The sequence below is a fragment of the Ammodytes marinus genome (assembly GCF_949987685.1).
Source record: "Ammodytes marinus genome assembly, chromosome: 2".
NCBI classification, from domain to species: domain Eukaryota; kingdom Metazoa; phylum Chordata; class Actinopteri; order Uranoscopiformes; family Ammodytidae; genus Ammodytes; species Ammodytes marinus.
Window position 1 is genome coordinate 33,627,194 of NC_137231.1, and position 16,736 is coordinate 33,643,929.

The 16,736-nt window shown below is 38.7% G+C and overlaps 1 protein-coding gene across 1 annotated transcript; it reads left to right on the plus strand.

Annotated features, from left to right (window-relative positions):
* The first annotated feature begins 707 nt into the window (after positions 1-707).
* On the plus strand, positions 708-12,619 carry LOC307265661 (GTPase IMAP family member 8-like). The gene is made up of 5 exons (XM_080047452.1): positions 708-729; positions 3,934-4,001; positions 4,667-4,726; positions 8,927-8,986; positions 9,437-12,619. Exons 2-5 carry the CDS (start codon positions 3,980-3,982, stop codon positions 11,635-11,637), a joined length of 2,343 nt encoding a protein of 780 aa, XP_079903578.1. The 5' UTR covers positions 708-729; positions 3,934-3,979; the 3' UTR covers positions 11,638-12,619.
* The last annotated feature ends 4,117 nt before the right edge of the window (positions 12,620-16,736 follow it).

The following is a 16,736-nucleotide window of genomic DNA, read 5'->3' on the forward strand; positions in this document are numbered from 1 at the left end:
CAAAGTGTATAATTGATTTGATTAAAGTTCAATGCATTATGCTTGATCAATGCAGCACTGCTCTAAACTAAGGGAGTGGCATGGTAAGTACAATGTTGGGTGAACATTTCAGTGATCTTTCTGCGCCACCTGCTGGACACATTGTATATTTCAGCTCTGGGTTTATTTTAAGAGAATGATTCCTCTCACTACATGTGATCTGGGGAATATTTACCTTTCAGAAAGAACAAGATTTAATATGTGTTGTTAATAATGAGATCAGTTATGGGGGCTTCCGCCAGAAAGCACAAAATAAATAAATGAATAAAAACGAAGGAATTGATGTATACAGGAGTGTTTAAGTCATCCACCCCCCGTTCAGTTAATATACAAAACATATTAGATCGTCATCTCCACTTTATTTCCTGTTATCTAGAGAAAGAAAAAAAATCAAATTAATTTGTAATCATTGGAGGAAATAAAATGTAGGCCTGCGATTGAACTTTATTTTTGTATATAAACAAGCAGGAGAACTTGCTTATGTTTGTTTCTCTCTCTATATCTATCCGTCCATCCATCCATCCATCCCACTCTCTCTCTCTCTCTCTCTCTCTCTCTCTCTCTCTCTTTGTTGTTGTTGCATGAGTACAGGTTTGACAGGTTTAGATTTACAGAGATAGATAAGAGTAAAGACGTCGATTAAGTTTCACTTGCATCTTGAACTTCGAATGGCGCAGCATGAAAAATCAGGTGAGTAAACTGAACCAAACTAGATTCAAACACACAAACTATTCTGTTTTTCAAAAGCTGTTGTTGGAACATCAAACTTGTTGTTTTAGTGACACTAGTTCAATTAAAGTATTATATTAATAACTACTGTTAAACTATTACATTATTGATCGGTTGGGCCGCACCTAGTCTACACGGAAGCTTGTAACAAAAAAAAAGAAAAATGTCAATGACAAAATCATAACTAAAAGGAAAGTTAAAATAATATTCCTCACTTAATACACTTTTGCAGTGCGATTTATGATAGTATGTAGATTAATAGCACCAGCACTTTTTGGAAATAATTGATGTGTGTGTGTGTGTGTGTGTGTGTGTGGGTGTTGTGCATACAAGTAGACCTATGTTTGTGAGAAAGAATTTGAGTTTTAGGCCTCATGGTTGACGACATATTCGGAAAGTGAGGTAATGTTGTCTGGTTCTCACTTTGGGACAGGCCTTAAGGCTATAGTAAGTTTAAGGGTTAGGCAATTAGTGCTAATGTTCATGGTTAGGGCTAGGGAATGTATTATGTCAATGGGTGTCCTCACAAGTATAGGTGTACTAGAGTGTGTGTGTGTGTGTCTGTGCGTGTATTGCTCATGTGGTGGGGACATTTTTCTGTTTACACACTGATATTATGGGGACCTAAGCTTTGTTTTGCGGACCAAATGGGGAATATTTACCTTTCAGAAATATCATGATTTAATGTTCTGTTAATAATGAGATCAGTTATTGGGGCTTCCGTCAGAAAGCACAAAATCAATAAATGAATAAAAATGAAGAAAACGACGTATACAGGAGCGTTTAAGTCATCCATCCCCCGTTCAGTTAATGTACAAAACATATTAGATCATGATCTCTACTTTATTATCCTGTTATCAAGAGAAAAAAAATCAATTCATTCGTAATCACTGGAGGAAGTCAAATGTAGGCCTACGATTATGTAGGCCTATATGGAGAATGACAATTAACTTTCTTTATTTTTCTGTGTACACAAGCAGCTTTCTAAAGTTATTGACAATATGCTTTATAACCTCATATGCAGGAATACAAATCATTATGTTAAGGATTTGGTGATAATGAACTCATTTATGTGCTCTCTATAACATAATTATTTAATTGGTTGATTTTCTGCTTTTGCAACAGTTGTTATTATTTTATGATGAAGAGAACTCGCTTATGTTTCTCTCTCTCTCTTTTTGTTGTTGTTGCACGAGTACAGGTTTGACAGGTTTAGATTTACAGAGCTAGGTAAGACGTCGATTAAGTTTCCCTTGCATCTTGAACTTCTACTTGTAGTGTGTGTGTGTGTGTGTGTGTGTGTGTGTGTGTGTGTGTGTGTGTGTGTGTGTGTGTGTGTGTGTGTGTGTGTGTTTGTGGGCGTTGTGCGTGCAAGTAGGCCTTTGTTTGTGAGAACGAACTTGAGATAATGTGGAAATTGACGTAATGTTGTCCGGTTCTCACTTTGGGACAGGCCTTTAACGGGCAGTTTGAGGGTTAATACATATTAGGTTATAGGGTAAGTGTAAAGCCCAGGACACACCGGCCCGATAATCGGCCATCGGACATGGTCGGAGAGTCTGGAGGGGGCGGGGACACGAATCTGTTTGGTGTGTTCGGTGACGTCGGCCGCCTTAGATGTCGTTGGCCACCGTAGATGTCGTCGGGCTTCTTTTCTCGGCGTCGGGCAGTCTTTCACTCAGAGCAATTTGATTGGTGCCTGAATCGGCAGACTCCATTTTCGGGCGACGGTCGGTAGTCGCACTGGTGTGTCCTGGGCTTAAGGGTTAGGCAATTAGTGTGAATGTTTATGGTTAGGGCTAGGGAATGCATTATGTCAATTGGTGTCCTCATAAGTACAGGTGTACTAGAGTGTGTGTGTGTGTGTGTATGTGTGTGTGCGTGTATAGCTCATTTTGTGGGGACAGTTTTCTGTTTACAAAGTGATATTGTGGGGAGATCACCTTCCTTTTTGGGACAAAATGGAAGTCCACATAACGTTAATAATTACATTTCAGGTTAAATACTTGCTTTAAGGTATGGGTAGACTTTTTTTTAAATACAAATTGTAGCTTTATATTTAATTTGTGGGGACCCCTAAACATCTGAAAAGAGTTAGGTATTTTTCCCAGTCCAAATTAAAGATATTGTCATTTAAGTTTTTTTTACAGAAAATCAGTTTAGATGAGGTGGGCTATGCTCTGGTTCCAGTGACGCAATAAGCATTTTGAACCAATCACAGCAGTTCTCTGTCCAACATTCCAAAAAACATTCCATGACTGAGCGACTGTTGCTAAGGAGAACATTTGATACATGAGCCAGGGAGCCATGCCAATACAATCCTGGCAAACATTCCAGACAGTTTGTTCAACTAGGCTAAGTTTTATAATATTTATGGACATTTAATTTCAATAGAGACGGTGCATGAAATAGGCCACGCCCATCGTGGGGGAAAACATTGAACACAGTTCCATTCACTTTGTATTGAAGGAGACCTGTCTTCTGCAAACAAACTTAATTAAAACTTATTCAAACATCCATTTAACAAAAAAACTTTACTTTCTTTAAAGCAACGACTCTTGTCTGTCTATACGAGCTGTTTTTGTGAAAAATAATTGAGTAATTTTCAATATTGAGCTGTTTTTTCCCGTCCGACCTGGCGAGGATGGAGTATACGTGAGGGTTAGCCTACAGCAGAAGGCTAACATTAGCCTAGCATACAGCATACATTAGTTAAGAGTTTTGTCTCAATATTGAAAATTACTCAATAATTTTTTACAAAAACAGCTCGTATAGACAGACAAGAGTCGTGGCCTTAAAGAAAGTAACGTGTATTTGTGAAAGGCATGTCTTATTATGTTTTTATTAAGTTTGTTTGCAGAATACTGTGCCATTCAATACAAAGTGAATGGAGCGCTGTGAATTGTTTTCCCCCACGATGGGCGTAGCCTCCGATTATGACGCGTTTTGCACTGTCTCTATACGATTTTTGTAAAAGTTTGAGACAACCAACTTTGAAATTATGTGTTAATATATATTACATTTTTTATTTGTACAACATGTAAAATCCATTTTTATTTGCTGTCGTGTAACCTTTTAGACTTTTTTGTAAATGTTCACACAACCTAAAACTTACATCACATAGGCGACATACATATTGAGCTTGTTGTTTTGTCTTGTTTTCAGAGTAACTGAAGGTCTCCAGCAAAGCTTTTCTCCTGGTTCTTTCAACATGGCCACTGCTAAAGAATATCGTGAGTAGAGCAGAAATATACCTCTGTTTTGTTGTTTTATGTTTTATATATATATATATATACCTGTGTGTGTGTGTGTGTGTGTGTGTGTGTGTGTGTATATATATATATATATGTGTGTGTTTTTTATGTATATATATATATATATATATATATATATATGTTTTTTATATATATGTTATATATATATATATATATATATATATATATATATATATAACATGAAACAACAAAACAGACGGAACTTCCTCCACATGTATCTGTTGCAAAACATACTCTACGCATCTTGACTGGAGTCTTTTCAGACATTAACCATGAGTGCAGAGTTCCCTGCTCTCCACAGATTCAAAATCATGTTGTGAAAAAAAAAAGTATTCCTCAGTGTGTTTGAAGGAGACTGATATGACAGGAAGTGATTAATAAAAACGTAAGAACAATCTTCATAGCAAGAGTCCGTTACCCATAGCAACAGTGAATTAACCTTAACAGCCAACATTAACAAGAAATATCAGACCCAACAAGGCTATGATTGGTCAATCTCAACACATTTATTGTGTGATGAATAAATATATTTCTAAATGTTGTAGGGTAGGATAATGCTTTGCTTGCAGAATATCAAACATGAGTTTGATTACTTGAAATGTTTTTTTTCTGTTTTCTTACAGAAGGAAACACATGGAGACCTGAAATCAGCAGCAGCAGTGATACATATTTACAAGTTCCAAGTGAGTTCAACTCATCTGACTGTTTTGTGAGATAATCTTCCAAACTGAGCTAAAGTTAGTCTGGAGCTGTTGTCCAAATCAAATTCACCTTGGCCCCTAGGCTATAAAGCTAAGTCATGTGTTCACACTCACTCACACACAGAGTGAAAATGCTTGCAGTTTAAAAATAACTACTACCGCCTGTTGGTTCTATATGAATGCAGAACGGTGAAAGTCCAGTGTTGGTAGTCAATGCTTTAAAGAAGGTAAAGCTCCGAAGAAGCTTCAATATTGTACAAGGTCCCTGAGACCTCACAATATGTCAGGTCACAGTAACCTTTGACCTTTGACCTCCAAAATCTATTCAGTTCATCCTAGAATTAGAGTTGACATTTGTGCAAAGTTTGAAGAAAATCTTTCATAAGAGTTCATAAGAAATCATGTTCACAAGAATGGCCCAGACGGTCGAACAACCCGAAAACCTAATGTCTCCAGCCTTCGTCTATCGCCGGTGCAGAGGCATAAAAATATTCCAGATCAGGAAAACAGTGGTGTGGGATTACAATCACATTAAACACTCCCAGTAACAAACCTGATACTCCACATGTTTGTTGCCGGTAAGCTGTGTGTTGCAATCTGCTCTGTAGAGTTGGAAGCCAGCCAGCTGCAGTGCAAGAGACTGATAACGATACACCCAGCCAGGTTACATTATGGTAAAAAAACATGTAAGTTTAATGTAATCAAACAGAATTCATAAAATTGCTATAGAAAACATATCGAAGGATATTGGTATCTGTAGCCATATCAACGCATTTATACAATACCCAGCTCTAGTCAGCAGGAAGTGGGGAGAAGCCACTCAAACAAAGCACCTCATATGACCTGCAGCAAGACAAAGCTTACTGGCAATCTTCCGGGTTCACAACATTCCAGCATCCAAAACAGAAAAGAACACAAGCGCTAAACCAGTTTAGCATATCCGACAAAGTCTCCCTAGCTAGCAAAATCATCGCAAGATAAACAACACAAAGAAAAAGCCTAGCTATAAGCAAACTCAAACAGAATTAAACCAAGGATGAACTTCAGCACTTACTACTAAAGCTGCTTGACCAAGCTGCAAAGTCACAGACCACATTAAAGGTTACATCTTCCTCTGGGTGGTAGGATGGCCTAGAGGAGGACTGTCCTCCCAGTAACCATGAGGTCTCTGCTTGGATCCTCAGCACCGGACAGGAGGGTGTTAGTAGCAGAGCCGGCCCAAGCCTTCATGGGGCCGTAAGCAGAATTTCATTAGGGGGCCCCTCTCCAATGTTAGTACTGCCCAGATCATTGACGACTCTTAAATGTGATTCACACACCCAGTGTTTTCCGCTATTCCCTCCAATGTCCAGCTGGGTGAAAATAGTAGCCAGCCAGGATCCCGACCCTCCTAGTGGGGTCCAGGGGTACCTTTTTAAAGTGAAATGCATGAATCTGCTGCACTTTGAGAGGAAAAATAAGAGGCTAAATCTGAGGAATTTTGTGTGAACAAATAATTTGGAGACACTGGGTCGGATGAATTAAAAGCTTTTGAAGAAAGATACATGGATTTTCCATAAAAAATATTAATTTAAAATAAAATATTATGCAGGGTCCTCTGGGTTGGGCTTGGAGCTCTCTTTCTTTTACTGGACATATTTCTCTGTAATATAATGAATGGATTTAAATGCAGTGAGAGGAACGAAGCAGAAGAACTCGCAGACGAGGCTGAAATAGGCTATAAACTTTACACAGTGCATGGACAACTGAGGGCAGCCCCATTTCCAAATGGTTTTAAATAAACTCAATACACACTGTGCATGGATGTGAACGTGACGTGATCAGTTAACCTCGGATTACCTACCAGATGAACTGATTCAATTATTAGGCTATTAACTATCCAGACCAAAACATGGTAGTCCTTTTTCTGTATGATAACTTAAATCTGCATAATATGATGTTATACCTGCAGTGTGTAGAATTTTGGTAAAACATTTTGGGAAAAATTATTATAATATCCATAAGTAGGGGAGAACGGGGTAATGTGAGACACTTTTTACATTTGTTCCCCTCTAAGTGAGCTAAAATTATTTGTCAGTCAAATGTACACATTTCCCATTAATTCAGGAGGTTTCCTAGAAATGGGCATTAGCAGAATTTTTTCAAGACATAGGGCAGTGAAAATACGATTGTTTTAATAAAAAGTTGTCTTGTGTCTCACTTTACCCCAGCTGTGGGTAAACTGAGACAGACCAGAGAAATCAAGGGGGTAAACTGATCCACTTACTTTTTCCACTCTGAAACTACCATAACAACACATGTTGTAACAGTTAGAATCCTGACAGCTCGCTTGAAAACCAAATATTCCAAAATTAATGTTGGACTAGTAACAGAATCATGGGGTTTGGTCTATTAAGCAAAACATTTTTCTAAATATTTGAAGGTAACTCTGATCAAATACTTTATTTCATTTCTGTAATTTTAGGTTGCCTTTTACATATCTGGCAGGGGACAACAGATGAAAACTAGCCTCTTAGGCCTACTCTGGCTCACTTACATTTTGAATGTTGATTAGTGTTCAATGTCCCTGAAATAAACCAATAAAATAAAATAAAACAATACAACATATAATTCATATTCAATTATTAACATTCAAATGACAGATAGAACCAGTTAGATTAAAACACAGTCTGGGGGTCAGAACACAGGACAATCAGAACCAGCTAGAACAGCCTGGGACTCACACGGGACTAGACTCACCTGTCATTTTCTTCCTCTTGAGTCTTTGATTTATATTTTTCTGCCTTTGTTTCATTGGGATCATTCATTGAATAAAGACATATTACTTAGAGTCTATTGATGGTAAAGGTCACTTTCCTGTCCCCCACATACATACGCGACAAACCATGCCCTTCCTGACACCCCTTCAACCATCAACCCCCACCTCCAGCCCACATTGTCTTTTGTCTTATTTAAACTAGTCTCCTTGCTACCTCAAATATAATTGATTCATTAAAAGAGGGCACAGACACTGTCTCACTTTACCCCACAGCATTTGTCTCATTTTACCCCACTACCACAATTTGAGAAAAAACTACCGCAATTCAGGCTAATCTTCAGTGATCATCATCACATGGTTTCATATGTTGGTAGTTCATCAACATGTATGTTAGAAGTTTTTCTACCTGAATCAGTTTGCTTTGGCACAACAATCGATTAAGTTGGCAGCAAGAAAATTTACTTTTACATGCAAAAAAAATGTTTTGTGAAAAAAACATGCTTACAACATCACCATGAGGTCCTCTCTTTCAGGGCCATGGGGAAATGAGAGGGGCTTGAAAACGTATATCTCACATGACCAAAAATGTGTTCCATTGCCTAGATACAGGGGGTGTCTCACATTACCTGATGTCTCACATTCCCTCCGTTTAATTTAGTGCATAATAGCTGAATTTTTTTTTTTTTAATTATTATTTTTTCCCTTTAGAAAGGGTCTCTTATATCTCATATTTCTCCATAAGTGGGGCCCAGGCATGGGTGCTACCATTTTGGAAGCGTCATAGTTGGAATGTCATCAGTTCTACAGAAGCACAGAATGGAACAGTTGGCCACACTGTGTCCATCAGAACTACCAGCTGGAATGTTCTTGAATAATTTCTGTTGCTTCTCTGAACGGGAGCCATAGAGACCAACTGTTGTGATGATTTCATATTACACACTGCACCTTTTAATATCAAACACACAAACTATTTTTTTTTAAACTAGTGATGGCTTGTATTACATCTATGGTGCCCCACATATCTACCATTGTGTCCTTGAGCAAGACACTTAACCCCAAACTGCTCTAGGGGTGCTGTACTATGGGTGACCCTGAGCTTGGATCCCCGCTGAAGTTTGGTTACTTGAGAGGGGATATGCAAAAAGACAAATTTCATTGTGACTAATAAATAACTAAAAAGTAAAAATGAAAACTTACAAATATACTAGTTACTCATTTTACAAACCAAATTCTACTATCATAATTAACATTTTAGTGTGCTAAGCTTAAACAAAATGGATGATGCACACCAAGACCAGGCAAAAACCATTGATTTTTCTATGTCAGTATGTTAAAAGGTACAACCCAAGACAAAATAAATGTATGTACAATATTGAAATGAAAAGGTATCCACATTTGAATGACTGCATTCTGTATTCTTACAGTCACAGGTGATCCACAACCTATGAAGCGGAGCCGCAGTTTGGTTTGGCTGCCACCTAGCCGTGAGTAAAACTGAACCGAGTCAGAATTATTCTCTATGATGACATCACCTGTTGTTGTAATTGTAAAGTACCTGTATAGTATAAACTACCTGTCAAAGGTTTTAGAACACCTTAATTTTTCGGTTTTGTTATCGCAATTTATGACTGAAATTAAACTAATCTATGTAATCTATCCATGTTATCTAACAATAATAGCAATCTACTACTTCCTGTAGGTCAATATTGTCCAACAATGCATTAATACAAAGGGGTTTGGAAATCATTAACTAAAGTTGGGACATTAACTTAACTGTTGGTTAGTGTGCACACTGTCCCTGAAAAATAAATCAATAATCTAAACTAAATTCGCTGGATATTTTTAATAATGGAAGAATGGGGCTGTTCTAACACTTAAACCTGTATTGAAGGCTGAGAAGTTTTTTTTCTTCTAATTCATTGTTTTCCCTTTAGTGTCTGAGCTGAGGGTCATTCTGCTGGGGAACAGCTGGTCTGAGAGGAGTTCAGTTGGTAATGTAATACTGGGAGAGACAAAGTTCAACTTTGAGGATGAATCTGACGTTCAGAAATTCGAAGGATCATTTAAGGAGAAAGAAATAGTTCTCATCAACACCCCAGATCTGCTGCATCCCAACATCTCTGAAGACATACTCACAGAACATGTTAAAAACTGTGTTTGTCTCTGTTCTCCTGGACCTCATGTGTTCCTGCTGGTTCTAAAGCCTGAAGACTTCACTGAGGAACAGAAAGTGAAGCTCTGCAAAGTCCTTCAACTTTTCGGTGATCAATCATTTGCTCATTCACTGGTCCTGATATCATCATCCAGAGAGAAGAGTTCAGGTTTCAGGGACAAACATGTACAAGACCAGCCCCTGAATGACATGATTAAAATGTGTAGCTACAGATCCTTAAAGCAGAAGAATCTTGAACAATTAGAGCTGTTAACGCGCCTGGGTCAAATTGCAAAGGAAAACAATGTAGAGTATGTCAGCTGTGAGGTGTTTGAGGACACCAACAAACCAGCTTTAAACCTGGTTCTCTTCGGGAGCAGAGGAGCAGTGAAGACATCAGCAGCCAAGGCCATTTTAGGTCAGACAGACCTTCAATCAGTCTCCAACTCATCAGAGTGTGTTGAACATAAGGGAGACATTTGTGGGCGTTCTGTTTCCCTGGTGGAGCTGCCTACTTTGTCTGGAAAACCTCAGAAGGCAGTGATGGAGGAATCACTCAGGTGTATTTCCCTCTGTGATCCTGAGGGCGTCCATGCCTTCATCCTGGTTCTACCTCTGGAACCCCTCACTGATGAAGACAAGGCAGAGTTAGAAATCCTTCAGAACACCTTCAGCTCTCAAGTCAATGACTTCACCATGATTCTGTTCACTGTGGAGTCAGATCCTACAGCTGCAGATGTTGTTAACTTTTTTACTAAGAACAGAGGCATCCAGGAGCTCTGTCAGAGCTGTGGAGGAAGATTTGATACGCTTGACATCAACGACAATCAGAAGATCCCAAAGCTGTTCGATAATGTGGAGAAGATGAGAGATGAATCATCCAGATGCTTCACAAAAGACACCTTCATCAAGGCTCAAATGGAGAATGTTTTACAACTGAAGGCTGACCTGCAGGATGTGAAACAGAGCAATGAGAGCACAGAGCCTCTCAGGATGGTACTGATAGAAAAGAATGGGAAGAGTTCAACAGTAAACACCATTTTGGGTGAAACGTGTTTCACAAAGTGTTGCGAGGAAGCAACAGGAGAGATTGATGGACAGTCTGTCATTGTGGTCAAAACCCCGAGCTTGTTTGACACGACTCTGTCTGATGATCAAGTTCAACTGGAGCTTCACAAATGCATCAGCATGTTGTCTCCTGGTCCTCATGTGTTCTTGCTGGTGCTGCAGATGGGGAACATCACACAAGAAGAAAAAGATTATGTGGAACTGATCAAGACATTTTTTTTGAAGTCTGAAGACTTCATCATCATAATATTCACTGGTGGAGAAGAACTGGAAGATCAGTCATTTGAGAGTTTTTTTGGAGATTGTGACGACTTCGTCAAACAACTCATAAATGACTGTGGAGGAAGATACCAGGTCTTCAATAACAAGGATTACACAAACCGCTCACAAGTCATTGAACTGCTGACAACGATCAAGACCATGGTGAAGAAAAACGGTGGTAGTTACAACACTGAGATGTTTGAAGACATGAAGAGACAGTATGACCACCTTAAAAAAGAGCATGATGACCATATGGAAAGCGCAAGAGAAAAGCATGAGGTGGATTTGAATATGAAAAACATTGAAATTGAGCATGAGAAAAAACTGAGAGCAAGACAGCTAAAGGAATGCATCAACAAACAGCGTGAGATGAGAAAGAAAGAGCGGGAGGAACAGGAGAGGAAATGGAAAAAAAGAGAGGAAACTCAGCGACAGGAATGGAGAAGAAAACAAGAAGCTTCAGAAAAAGAGCAAATGGATATTGCTGAGAAGAAGCTGGAGCAATGTAGAAAAGAGATGAGGAGAGAGCACGAGAATCTCAAGAGAAAGCATGAGAAAGATTTGAAAATGAAAAACAATGAAATTGAGCAGGAGAAAAAACTGAGAACAAGACAGCTAAAGGAAGAAGACGAAAGCATCAACAGTGTGAGTTGAGGAAGAAAGAGCTGGGGGAAGAGGAGAGGATATGAAAGAAAGAGAAGAAACTCAGCGACAAGACTGGAGAAGAAGACTGGAAGCTTGTGGGAAAGTAGTCTTTATAGAAAGAGAGCAAGAAGAAGCTGGAGCAATTTATAAAAGAGATGAGGAGAGATCGAGACGCATTGCATAAAGTACAAAGGGACAACCAGGAACAGCTACGTCAGGAGGATAAATAGATTCTCAAGGAGGTCAAGACATAAAAAACTCCTAGACTACAATCATAATACAAGCATAAGGAAATATTTTGATGTAGCTGTCATTCTGTTTGTATTATTTCTATTACTGTATATTACTTATTAGCAGTGTCCAGAAAGCTTTTTGAAAGCATGCTTCGCAAACATTGGAAGTGGAACTAGAGCAAAGCTACACTAGGGAAAAATCTAGTTTGGCTAACTTAAGGTAAAAAAAATATCAAGTTGACAATGAACATGTGATATGAAATCATACCAAAATATAATACAAAAAAGTCATATGGCAGCAAAAAATGCGACTGTGTTTACTGCAAAAACTAAAAAGGGACATCTCCTCTGATCTCTGCACTGACTTTAAAGCAACACAATCCACCTTCAGCTGGCTGAGTCACAAACATCCACAGGGAACCCAACCTAGATGGACACCATGGGCCAACCACTTATCAGCTCTTACTCCAACCCCAAGGTACTACTGTATACCATCCCCGAGCTCGTCCGTAAAGTCAAACCCTTCCATCCATTTCCCCTATGATCACCGACTACTTATGTCCTCCCTCACCTCTTGAACCGAACCCCCTAAACTTTAAACTGACTGCGATTTAACCCATCCTTGAAAAAACAGATGCAAACCCAACCTGATCTGAGCCATTACAGGACCATCTCCAACCTGCTCCTCGTTACCAACACTCTGGATAGGATTGTTGCTTCTCAACTTCAGTCCCACCTCAACGCAGACCAACTCCACAAACCCTTCCAATCTGGCTTCAGCCCTGATCGACGTAATGAAACCACCACAACCTCCTCTGTGCAGCTAACATGGGATTGCTCAACACCCTAGTCCTACTCGACCTCAGTTCTGCCTTTGACACAATCTCCCAGCCAGTCCCCCTGGAATGCCTGGCTGTCATTGGGTTCACTGACGTACTCAGTCCCCTCCTCTTAATCATCTACATCCTTCCCCACGGTCTGATACTCCGTCAATCCAACCTGGACCACTGATATCCCCCCACACCCCCTGTCCCAAATCAACTCCTGCCTGTCAGTCATAAAAACTTGGAAGGAAACTTCCCCAAACTCAACAGTGAAACTAAAACAGAACTCCTGGGCTCCAAATCCGCAACCAACAAAATTACCACACACACCACAGTCGCCCCTCCCCCCGCAAGCTCTGCGTGATCTTCGACTCCACCTTTATCCTTGAGCACTATATCCGCCATATCGTTAAAACCTCCTTCTATCACCTCCGAAACATCACCAAAATCAGACCCTCTCACACAACCTCGCTGCTGAAAGACTCGTCTCAATTTCTGCAACTCAGTCCTCTACGCCATCAGCTCTATCCATAGACTACAGATGGTACAGTACCAATTGCCTGTCTCATCACTCAGACCAAATCCTGGCACCACATCACCCCAGTCCTGATAAACCTCCACTTGCTTCCCGTCACCCACCGGATCACCTATAAAATCCTGGTCCTCACCTTCAACCCCCCCCCCCCTCCTATCTCATGGACCTTCTCTCACCCTACCAATTCCATGGTCCCTCAGACCTGCCTCAGCTGGTCTCCTCTCAGCCCATAAAAAAACAACCTCCAAAGTTTAAGGGACAGAGGTTCCTCCAGGGCAGCTCACAGGCTCTGGAACTCCTTCCCCCAAGAGTTCGAAGACTCAGAATTCCTCACCATATTTCAGTCCTGCCTCAAGACCCATATATTCTCCTCGGCCCATTCCCCCCATCCACATATTAGACTCAATGACTGTAAGGCAGTTTTCACTGGCCCCAACACCAAACTGCTAAACAGGCTCCAAATCATCCAGAAATCCTCTCCCCGGATGATTACACGCACACAATCATCTGAATGCATCAGCCCCATTCTATTTTAAGTACAATGGCTTTCCCCTGGCTGTCCCTTATGAAGTCATACTCAATGTTAAAAAAACATTTACAAAAGTGAATTTTGCATAAAAGGTTACCTTAAAATGAAAATGAATGTGTCAACAGTGAACTTTTTTTGTAATGTAAAAAAAAATGTTTTATTAATTTATAATCATCTGGCTTACATGGCATGCCTGATTAATTGTCATATTTTTTTTCCTATGTTATCCTACATGTATATCCATCCCTGGGCTGTTTATAGGCACACACAAACAGGGGTAATTTGTTATTATGTTCATTGCTGTTTCTTTAATACTTAATGATGATTTACATTTTTCCTTAACTGTTTCTGCCTTCCAACTTGAAGTTGGATCATGATCAAAATATATGATGTAAAAAAATTAATGATCAAATTATACAGTAAAAATTATATAAAAAGAGAGATATGAGCACTTATTAGAGTTTTTTGGAGAGAAAAGAGTGATTCAGGAATGTGTAAATGATCACATTTTTAAAACATAAGGGGTGTTAATGTAACACATTTTAATGGAGTCTATAATTATTATAATTCTAAAGGTTATTACAGATGGATTTGTTCATATGTTGTTAAATGTCTGATTTATGATACATCTTGTTCTTAAAAAAAGTGCCAACATTTTATTTTAAGACCTGTAAATTTCTGATTTATAAAATGAAAAAAGGTTGTAAAAACACACTATTTTGTTATTTAGTTTGAACACTATTTTCTTGTAAAACTTAAATAAACATTCTTACTCCTGATTTATCCAGCATCTAGATTTTTTTTGTTAAGATATCCAAATGTATGCATAATTAGTTAGTTAGAGATATATGCCAAATTTGCACATTAATTCAAACATTTATAAAAAAATATTGTTATACAAAGAATAATTGTTTTAATATAAGTTATCATAATGATATATACAGTAAGTTATAATGTTCCCCTATTCACCTGAAGTGTCTCACCTTAATTAATTTAATGAGTGCATGTTGCTGTATCGTCAGGATAACTTTAGTTATGCTTTTTAAAGTACAAATAGTATCAAATATTTGAAGTGCAAGCTTTGGTTAATTCACAGCTTTGAGCCTAAAACATCATATTCATGCAGGACACTTACCACCGTCAGGCTGCTCATAACATTAATTTAAACATTGCTGGCTGTTGCAGCTTTCCTCCCCAGCCGACTTTTCTCCTCACAGTATATATATATATATTTTTTTCATGTGAGTTTATTCAGGTGATAAACTCCTTCGACAGGATCCCTGTGGCTGCCTACACAATAAGAAATCAAAGTGCAGGAATGGTCCTAAAATGGTACAAATGCTTTGTCCCCTCCAGTTGTACCTTAAACATTGGCAGATATTTGTACCTTCTTGTCTGCACCTCAAAGAACATTTCTGTATCCCTAGTGACAATAATGTAGCCCGCTTCACTTCATATGATATGCAGAAAACTTGTAGAATTCACATTTTCCCTGTACCTTTCCAAAGGGTACATTTGTGTCACTTGGGGCACAGACATGGTCTTTTAGAGGTACAGAGAAGAAGGTACAAATATGTATCTTTTTGGAGCATTCCTGTACTTTGATTTCTTAGTGTGTAGATATTTTGAAAGTGCCCTCACAGAGCACATATTTCTACACTGCATTCCATAATATTATTTACAAGTATTTATACATTTAAATTGACGTATGAATCAGTCAAAAATAATACGTTATTTATATTTCAATTAGCTTTATTGGCATAAATGTAACAAAAACATAGCCTATATTATTATTAGAAATGTTTGCACATCTTAATACAGAGACAAAAAATAAACATATCAAACCACTAAAACGTGAATATGTTATTGATTTAATAAAGTTCAATGCATTGTGCTTGATCATTGTTGCACTGCTCTATGAGAAACCAAACTAAAGGACATACATGGTATTGACATGGGGGGAACATTTTAGTGATCTTTCATCGCCACCTGTTGGACATATTGTAGATTTCAGCTCTGGGTTTATTTCATTGAGCTTTTTAAGAGAATGATTCCTCTCACTAAATGTTATCAGGGGAATATTTACCTTTCAGAAATATCGAGATTTAAAGGTTCAGTAAGCGGAATGGTCAGTTTAGCTAACTTCCTGTCACTGACTGCAGTTAGCGGTTCCCTCCCTCGTCCCCACCTCACCACATTAATGCACTGCGGTCTTCAAACAGTGAGTTATCTAGCACCATCTCAGATAAGTAAGTGTGATAACACATGATAAAAACCACCAAAACAGACATTGGGAAGGATTTTTACCTGCTCTGCCATTGTAGGCGCACACACATTCACCCATCTGTTGCTCTGCGCGTGCACCGGCATTGAGATGGGTGTCGGTTTGTAGGTCTCTTGTGATTGGATATTAATTTCGGGATCCCCAAGAATTGTATTTGCCGATTACATGCAGAGCAGCTGACTGAGAGATCGGCTTTATGAAACGCGCACACTGTGTAAGTGATCACTGTATGAATAAAGAGCGATTTAACACTTATATTAACATAAATAAATCTCTTACTTCACCTTTAATATGTTTTGTTAATAATGAGAACAGCTATTCGGGCTTCCGTCAGAAAGAACAAAATAAAGAAAGAAAGAAAAATAAAGAAAATTACGTTTACAGGAGTGTTTAAGTCATCCATCCCGCGTTCAGTTATTATAAAAAAACATATTAGATCATGATCTCTACTTTATTATCCTGTTAACGAGAGAGAGAACATTTTTAACTAGAACTGCAAGCAGTTATGACCGGGGGATTGTCAGCCTGTCCACTGTAAAGAGAATTTTTGCATCAAAAAAATAACAAAGTCCCATCTACATAGATATTTCTCGGCCATATTTTTAATATAGACTCGGGTATGCCCCATGATGGTGTCCCTTGAGTTTAAAGCGGCCAGTTACAAGATATAAACTTTTCTCGTTTATGGCGCCTCCTTTTGGCG

Excerpts from the sequence above, each read along its gene's own strand:
- LOC307265661 (XM_080047452.1), top strand. The coding sequence starts at position 3,980 with ATGGCCACTGCTAAAGAATATC. Across the intron at positions 4,002-4,666 it reads GGCCACTGCTAAAGAATATC|AAGGAAACACATGGAGACCT; the intron begins GTGAGTAGAGCA and ends GTTTTCTTACAG. Across the intron at positions 4,727-8,926 it reads TACATATTTACAAGTTCCAA|TCACAGGTGATCCACAACCT; the intron begins GTGAGTTCAACT and ends GTATTCTTACAG.